This window comes from Glycine soja, chromosome 7 (assembly GCF_004193775.1).
Source record: "Glycine soja cultivar W05 chromosome 7, ASM419377v2, whole genome shotgun sequence".
NCBI classification, from domain to species: Eukaryota; Viridiplantae; Streptophyta; class Magnoliopsida; order Fabales; family Fabaceae; genus Glycine; species Glycine soja.
In genome coordinates, this window is record NC_041008.1 from 41,759,747 (window position 1) to 41,769,164 (window position 9,418).

The 9,418-nt window shown below is 37.5% G+C and overlaps 1 protein-coding gene across 4 annotated transcripts in view; it reads left to right on the forward strand.

Annotated features, from left to right (window-relative positions):
• LOC114419779 (SART-1 family protein DOT2-like) overlaps positions 1-8,525 on the forward strand; it is a 33,061-nt gene extending 24,536 nt beyond the window's left edge. For 3 of the 4 annotated variants that reach the window (XM_028385562.1, XM_028385561.1, XM_028385559.1), the window contains 3 exons: positions 6,627-6,847; positions 7,948-8,032; positions 8,126-8,525. In XM_028385562.1, the coding sequence (XP_028241363.1) occupies positions 6,627-6,847; positions 7,948-8,032; positions 8,126-8,200 (381 nt within the window). In that variant the 3' untranslated portion in view covers positions 8,201-8,525. The remainder of the gene's footprint in view (positions 1-6,626; positions 6,848-7,947; positions 8,033-8,125) is intronic. The other variant, XM_028385560.1, reaches the window with a different exon arrangement.
• Positions 8,526-9,418: the final 893 nt, after the last annotated feature.

The following is a 9,418-nucleotide window of genomic DNA, read 5'->3' on the forward strand; positions in this document are numbered from 1 at the left end:
GTTGATGAGTCTAATCGCACCCCAAGTAGCCGTAAAGGAAATGAGGTCAAAATCAATGAAGATAAGACAGAGAAGGGATTAATAAAGGAGACAGAAATGGTAGCAGCAATAATTGCGGAAAGGGAACATGCACTGGAATGGGAAAATTGTAAGGAGGGTAGTGGGAGTGAGGTGGACCTAGTGACACCAGCAAATTTTGAATTAGTGGCCACAGATCCATGCGTTGGTTTACAAAATGTCGAGGGTGGTGGACCCTCAATGGGCCTCTCAAAAGATACTCTTCATGACAAAACAGGAGTTGCAAAAAACAATGTCAATTGTGATCAAAAAGGCCCAAGGCACATGGAGAAGGTATACTCAAGAAGCAGAGGGTGTAGAAAGAAACTCGGTCATGGGCACATTGTTGGACTCTTTAAAAAAATAAACAACAACACCCATAATGAAGTCAACAGCGTAATTGAGAACCATGATAATCTCTCACCAGAAATGAGAGGTAGTGGGTTGAAAGAAGTGGCAGAATGGAAAGCACTGGACAAAGAGCAGTCTCCAACACAAGCTCCACTGCAAAAAAATAGCCATGAAACATGTGTTAAAGTAAGGGAAGCCATATCACAATGGAACATGGTGCAGAATCTGGGAGTTACATGTGCGACAAGAGATGCAACAGTGTCACAAAGTTAATGAATATTGAGGAGAGGGATAAGGAGGAGGCCGACAAGTTGGAAAATAGGGGGTCTGGATAATGAAGATCATTACGTATAACATAAGGGGGCTAGGGAGGGGGGTAAAATGGGATGCAATCAGAAGAATGGTAAAAAAGAAGAGAGCAAACATGTTGTGTATACAAGAGACTAAGAAGGAACATTTAGATAATTATATTTGTCATGCTCTGTGGGGAGATATAGACGTCAAGTGGGAAATGCAATCAGCCATCAATAGAGCAGGAGGACTACTATGTTTGTGGAACGAAAGCTCTTTCAGATTGGATAGGAAGTTATGTGGGCAAGGCTTCGTCTATCTAGAGGGGATATGGGTCCCTGATGGGCAGAAGATGTCTATAGTCAACACATACACGCCATGTGACATGATTCAAAAGAGAAATTTGTGGAATCAAATCAGATAACTGAGAGATTTAAACCAGGAGCGTTGTGGTGCATACTTGAAGATTTTAACAGCATTCGAACAGCAGAGGAGAGAGTACGGCTGAGTCAAAGGAGGGTAAATGATACCAATATGGATGATTTCAACGAATGGATAGAGGACCTTCAGGTTGAAGATGTGCCCTGTGTGGGGAGAAAATTCACTTGATACAAGCCAAATGGAACAACAAAGAGCAGATTGGACAAATTTCTTGTCTCTGCTAATTGGTTTTGGAAATGGCAAGGCACGGCACAATTTATTTTGGAAAGAAACTTCTCGGACCATTGCCTAGTCGTGCTGAAATCTGAAATTGCTGATTGGGGACCCCAACCTTTCCAGATCCTAAATTGTTGGTTCCATGATAAATATTTTTGAAGGGCAGTTCAAGAATCTTGATTGAATAATCAATTAAGGGGATGGGGGGTTTTGTACTCAAAGAAAAAATAAAAGGAATCAAGGCCACCCTAAGCATGGAATAAGGATCATTTTGGAGATTCCCTGCAAAAGCTAGTAACCATTGAGAAGGAGTTAAATAAGCTAGAAGCTGAAGGTGATGTAAGACAGCTATCTGCCCAAGAATTACTATGTAGGAAAAAGCTTTAGGAGGAGTTGTGGTCAGCTGCCCAATCTCACGAGTCCTTATTGAGGCAGAAAGCAAGGTCAAGATGGATCGAAGAGGGAGATGGTAATTCCAAGTTTTTTCATAGAGCTGTAAACGAGAGGAATGTTTGTAAATGGTGTCCGGGTTGACGAACCTGGAAGGGTGAAGGAGGAGACACACTTGTTCTTCAAGAACAGATTTCAGGAGGAAGAGTGGGTGAGGCCCAAACTAGATGGTGCCAGCTTTAAAGTCATTGGACAACAACACAATGACAGATTGTTAGGGCCATTCACCGAAAAAGAAATTAAGGATGCGGTGTGGGAGTGATAAGACCCACGGTCTAGACGGCCTTAATTTCAAATTCATTAAGGAATTTTGGGAAGTTATCAAGGTTGAAGTGCTTCGCTTCATGGATGAGTTTTATGTTCATGGAACTTTCCCGAAGAGGTGTAATGCATCTTTCATAGCCCTCATCCCCAAGGTAAACGACCCGTAGAACTTAAATGAATACAGACCTATTTCTCTTATAGGTAGCATATACAAAATTGTGGCCAAGGTGTTAGCAAGGAGGTTGAAGGGGTTGCTGCCAATATTAATAGATGAGACACAATAAACATTTATAGAAGGTCGACACTTGCTACACAACACTCTCATTGCAAATGAAGTGATCCACGATGCAAAGATAAGGAACAAGTCGTGTCTGGTTTTCAAAGTAGATTACGAAAAGGCTTATGATTTAGTATCTTGGGAATTCTTGTTGTAAATGTTTAAGATGATGGGGTTTTGTGCAAAATGGATATCATGGATTAAAGGCTGTCTAAAATCCGCTTCTATATCCATACTGATTAATGGTAGTCCTACGTCTGAGTTCACCCCCCAAAGAGCTCTAAGACAAGGGGACCCTTTAGCTCCATTCTTATTTAACATTGTTGTGGAGGGACTAAATGGATTGGTGAGAGAAGCAATGGACAAAAACTTGTTTCAAGGCTTCCTTGTGGCCAGAAATGAGGTCAAAGTTAGCATATTGCAGTATGTAGATGATACACTTTTTCTTGGGAAAGCATCCATGGAAAATGTGAAAGCGATAAGGTGATTTTGAGAAGTTTTGAACTAGTCTCAGGCCTCAAAATTAACTTCTCAAAGAGTAGTTTTGGGACAATTGGGATGTCGGAGAGTTGGAAGGTGGTTGCTGCTAGTTACTTAAATTGTAGGCTATTGGTCATACCTTTTCTATACTTGGGTATCTCGATTGGGGCAAACCCAAGGTGTTCCAAGTTGTGGGATTCTATCGTCAAGAAATGTGAGAGAAAATTGGCAAAATGGAAACAAAAACTACTATCATTTGGAGGAAGGGTAACACTCATAAAGTTTGTCATAAATTCTATTCCTATATTTTTTTTTCAGGGCTCTAAACAGCATTCTGGACAAACTGGTGTGGATACAGAGGCGTTTTCTGTGGGGTGGAGGTATGAAGCATAAGAAGATAGCGTGGGTGAAGTGGGAGTCGGTGTGTCTACCAAAGGAGAAAGGAGGAATTGGAATTAGGGACCTTAGGAAGTTTAATTATGATCTTCTCGGAAAGTGGAAGTGGAACCTCTTCCATAACCAAGGAGAATTGTGGGCTAAAATACTGATTTCAAAATATGGTGACTAGTGTAATTTGGAGGGGGAAAGAAGGGGCAGTAGAGTATCAGCATGGTGGAAGGATATAAACGGCATAGCTTCTACTGGCGTAGATGGCAGTTGTTTAGTTAAAGGGATAAAATGGAAAGTGGGGTGTGAAGCAAAGGTTAAATTCTGGGAGGATGGATGGAAGGAGGATGGAGTATCACTTAAGAAATACCCTACACTTTTTTCCATATCAAAGCAGCAAAATCATGTCATTCAGCAAATGGGCAGTTTCATAGATGAAGGATGGGAATGGGACTTCAAATGGAGACACGAACTCTTTGATGGTGAGATGGATATGGCTGTGAGGTTCTTAGAAGATTTAGAAGGCACCAGCATTCACCCGGATCGAGAAGATAAGTGGATTTGGAAGGAAGATACATCGGGTGTATACACAGCCGAGAATGGGTACAGGTTGCTCATGTCAGATCAAACGAATGAAAATCAGGATGGTGCTTTTACAGAGCTGTGGAAGGTCAAGGTTCCTAGTAAAGTTGCTTTCTTCGCGTGGAGACTAATCAGGGACAGATTACTAACTAAAATCAACCTGCACAGGAGAAATATGGATATACATGATCCCACATGCCCATTCTGCAAAAATAAAGAAGAGGATGTAGCACATCTCTTCTTTAGTTGCAGAAAAATCATGCCGCTTTGGTGGGAATCATCATCATGGACAAACATCTCAGCACCACTTCCACAAAACCCGAAAATGCACTTCCTCCAGCATGTGGTTGGGAAAGAAAATGGTAAAAGCTTTCAAAAATGGAAATGCTGGTGGATTTCCTTGACTTGGAGTATTTGGCAGCATCGGAATATGATTGTTTTTGAAGAGGAAAATTTTAATGATAGTAAGCTGTTGGAGGATGCTATATTTCTCTGCTGGACTTGGCTAAAAAATCTGGATAAAGGATTTGACATGCCATTTCATCACTGGTCCAGCAACATGAAGGAGGCCTTTATGTGATTAGGGTGGGATAATTATATAAGTGGGGGTAACTGTGAGATAAGTATAATTTCAGAACTATGGTTTCTTAATTCATGTTGTAAACTATGTATTAGGACACCATAGTCCTACTCAAACTGGCCACTGTGTAACCCCTTCAGTGTAACCCCTTCAGTACAACTTGTACTGTTTAATATATAATACAATACTATTTTTGCTGATTAAAAAAAACAACGTGCTCAATTTTGAGTTGTGTTATGTGTTGGATCTTAATCTTTATGATTTGTTATGAGTTATGCATTATTTTTATTGTCTACATTATTTTTTAAGTATGTGTATGTGTATGTTGAGAATCAGAATATTATTAGAATAGGATTAGTTTCATATTCTTTCTTTATTATCATATCAGAATTATAGGAACAATATCTCCTATAATTAATTGCAATTAATCTATATAAAGAGGCATTGTTGTGTAATTCAATCACACGGCTTTCACCCAAATTTTCCTTAGTTTTATCATATTCTTACATGATATCTAGAGCTAGGCTGAGGGAATAAGGAAAAATCGTTCCTCACCGGGGACCCACTGTCTCCACTGAGCCCTTTTGGTCGCTGCCTTTCTTTTATCATTCTTTTTCCAGTTTCCGGTGGACCATTCCACTCGTTGCCCTTCTTCTGGCAAACTGTGTATGTTTTCTGGCTAGTGTTCTTATCCGGTGAACCATACTCTGCTGTGCAGAAGCTGTCACTGCTAGCACCACCTGATTCGTGTCCTCGTCGCCCAGTCAAGCCCACCTTTCTCCGGCGCCATTGGAGCTGCCACACGTTGGCACCTTCTCCGGCCATCTCTTTTAATCGTTTTCACGTTTTGTCAGATCTACTCCTCTCCGGTGCAATCTAGGTGCACCCACTACCACCATGGTGCTCGTCTTCCTCCGACAAGTCTGACCATGTAGTCAGTCACCATCGCCGCCGCTGGAGATTTCACTGTTTGACTGTTTTTGGTTCTTTTCACCTGCCGATTCCATTTCTGATGTTCTTTTCTTCTCTACCCCCCTGGTGGGTCTCCACAATTGGTTCTAAAGCTTCCAAATCTTGGTATTAAGAAAGTCGGAACTTGCTTTGAACCTTCTGAGGCTGATGTGTTTTTCAGCTCTCTCTTTTTCTAGCAATATTCTCTGATTTCACCAAGATCCCTGAGTTGTTGTCTTCAAAATATTTTTTTGAAACTTCCAAATGTTAGTTTTAAGAAAGTCGGAACTTTCTTTTCTTAGACCGATGGATATTCCAGCTCTCTCTTTCTAGCAATATTCTCCGCCTTCACCAACATCCCTGGTTTTAAGAAATGTCTCACCATGTTTTATGTTTTTGATTGGGAATAAAATTTTCTTGTAACAAGCTGAGAGCTTAGTAAGCTTCCTTGAGGGGGAGTGTTGAGAATCAGAATATTATTAGAATAGGGTTAGTTTCATATTCTTTCTTTATTATCATATCAGAATTATAGGAACAATATCTCCTATAATTGATTGTATTAATTGTAATTAATATATATAAAGAGGCACCACTGTAATTCAATAACACGTTTTTCACCCAAATTTCCCTCAGTTTCTCCTATTTTTACAGTGTATAAATATAATTTTACATATGCATATAAGTTCTACGATCTGAGTTACAATCCTCAAGTTACTATCTTTTACCCTCCCTTTTGATCCTCTTACGGTATGGTGTGTTTTCTTTTAAATGCCAGAAGAAAAGATGATCTGTAATGTATTGTGCTTTGGAATAGAAAAGTACCACACCATTGTGTCTGAAGATTTGTTTTGCATGCTTGTGACTTGTGATATGTATATATAGAGAGGGGAGAGGGATCAACTTACACCAATAGTAACTTTTTTAGGGTTACTCCTCATCCTTGCCATTCATTTTCTTGGAATCTAACAGATAAAATTAGTGACTTATTAATTTGAAGAAAATGAATGGTGAAGATGAAAAGAGTTATTCTTGGAGTAAGTTGATCCCTCCATATATGCAATATTTTAATCAGTTTTAATATTTTTTTTTTGGTCAACAAAGATAAATATATTCATATATATGAAAAGAGTACCAGAGGTACTTTAATACAGCTGTTTGGTTTCTGAGATTTGGTTCCTTAACAGATTAAATCAAATCTGGATAGGAACCGAATCCAGGCACCTATTACACTATTAGTATGTAGCTTAAACCACAGTGCATCACTTATCCTTGTTTGAATTATTCTTTTGTTGCTTCCAGTTGACTCCCAAGGAAGCCTTTCGGATGATTTCTCATAAGTTCCATGGTAAAGGACCTGGAAAAATGAAGCAAGAAAAGCGTATGAAGCAATATCACGAAGAATTGAAGATGAAGCAAATGAAGAGCTCAGATACACCATCACTGTCTGTTGAGAGAATGAGGGAAGCTCAAGCTCGTTTGCAGACACCATATCTTGTTCTTAGTGGTCATGTTAAACCAGGGTATGATTTTAACTTTACAGACTAATAATTCCTGAAGTTTTAATTTAAAAACTGTTTACATGTAATAAAATGAGAAACTAGGAGCATGCATCATTTCATTATTTGCTGATTGAATTTATTGTTGCAATGAGGGACACACTTTTTAAACCAAGACTGTTTCTTTTCCCTCTTCTTAAAGCATTGTACTTTCTTTTGATTCATGTCTACATTTTGGAGTAAAGATTCTTGATTCTAATATTGAAGCATCCGACACCAGTTGGTGCAGGTGCATGTTGTTATCTGTATCTTGGACTGTTATCTATAATAGCTACATATTTGGCATAACTTGGTTCTTTAATAATTTTAACTAATTCTTTTTATCTTACATCAGTGTCATGATGGGACATCCAGTCCATTTCTTGTCATTTCATTTACATCTTATTATTCCCCTGCCTGCCTTCATCTCTATTTGGGTATTCTTAGATAAAATCAGTTTTCATCAAAGGCTATAAAAGTGATATTTTGTGTTTGAATTCCAATATACAGTAAAATTTCCACTTAAAACAATTCCCTTCCTACTTTTGTCAAAAAACAAGTCTAATTCTTCTCCTAACGGCAGCATTCAGAACCTATTTTAAAAAAAATTAAATTGATTATGGCAAAAAGTGATTTTGGCATGCTAAGAAGTAAGTAACTATGGTTAATGCTAATAATGTTAAAACTGCTTAGGTTTGGCCACCATAGGACTGTCATATGATGCTGATTGTGGCCAAGGTGGGTGACCTTTTGCACTGTATTCACCATCTTAAGTATAGCAGCTGCTTTGTGATCCTTCATAGCATTTGGGGTTGGCCATTTTGCATTCCTATCCAGATTATAACTACTGTGGAAGTAGGAACATTGTATTGTGTTAGGAGTTGCATAACAAAACCTTTTTTTCTCCTTATGATATTATGCCAGTAAAAATTATAGGTTTTGTACTAAATTGTGCAAGTCTTTGAAAATATCAAAAGAATTGAATAAATATAGCAAGCATGGCTCTGTGTAGTTTCTTCTATCTTCTCTTCTTTCCTTTTGTTTAGTTGATATACCAATGTATGTGACTGTTTTTTTATTGGCAGACAAACTAGTGACCCAAAAAGTGGTTTTGCAACTGTTGAGAAGGATCTTCCTGGGGGCTTGACACCTATGCTTGGTGATCGAAAGGTAATTTAGGACGTGTTTAAGCTTTAGAAAAAGTGCTTTCGTGGAATAGCTTTGCATTTTTCTGTTAAAATCTTTTTTTTTTAATTGATTCAGGTAGAGCATTTTCTGGGAATTAAGAGGAAAGCTGAACCATCAAGCTCGGATACCCCAAAAAAGCCTAAATCATAATTCCTTGGTCTACTAATTGTAAGCATTTTAAGCTAATATCCCTGCAAGCTTAGAAGTTTTAGCCCAATAGTGTTCATCTATTCTGTTGCCGACTGCAGATAATTTGCAGCAGAATGCGGGAAAATTGGATTTCCTGGGAAGATGTATTTCAGTGGTTATATTTTTTCCGACCATTCAATGCGGTCCAGAATGCGGGATTCCTTTTGTACAATAAGAGTTGTTTTTCAATATATTACATAAAATTTTGAATCTTCATTAACTTGCTAATCCTAGAACTTATTTAGCATGTTCTTCAATATGCATGAGTTTATCGGGTATTTCTGTATTTCATGTTGCAATTTTTTTTATAGTGCTTTGACTTAGTGCAATTTATTTTGATTTAAAGAGATAAACGAGTTGGTAAGTAAACTGTAAAAGTAGAGATGCAGGATCGTGTTCAGGAGAAATAATCCCTGCATCATGACTAGTGTACCATGTGAGATTATAAACAGAATGACAAACGGTAAAACATGGTGACTGGTGAGACATTATTTGTAGGAGAATCAACATTTGCGTAGTTATAATAATTGTATTGTTGATGTTTTACTTTGTCAATAATATTGACATTCATTTCTAATTGGCCAAGCTTCTTGGGTAGCAACTTTTTATGGTTAAAATATCTATCGCTTGCATGATATTCTTGATTAATTTTATGTTCACGAAGACAAAAATGGATTGTGCTCTTAGAATGAGTTTATGGATTAATCAATCTCAAAAAAACTGGCTTCTAGGATTGGCTTAGTTTTATAAGGATTATATTAACTTTATTTCTAGTTGAGATCTTAATATACTACCTACTATCTTATGTATAAGATTATTTTTACTCAATTGTTTGTCTTTTTTTTATAAGATTCTTTTCTAAAAGTCTCATGCATTAATTATTTTTATCTTATAATATCCTTAATTAATTAATCTTAGTATTCTCTCTCCAAATGAAAAATAATTTTAGCATAATATAAATATTTGATAAATTTAAATGATTAACTAAATTATTTTTTTAGAGGGTGTGAATTAGTTTAAAGGGTTTTATATATAGGAAAGAAGGTAGTACTTTTCATGTTCGGGACTAGATATCTTGAACGTGGGAAATGCGAGTGGCCTAATAATAACACCTTAAGCCTAAGAAAGACATTTAGGAATCATTTGGTTGGGAAGAAATTTTCTCGTACGTGGGAATGA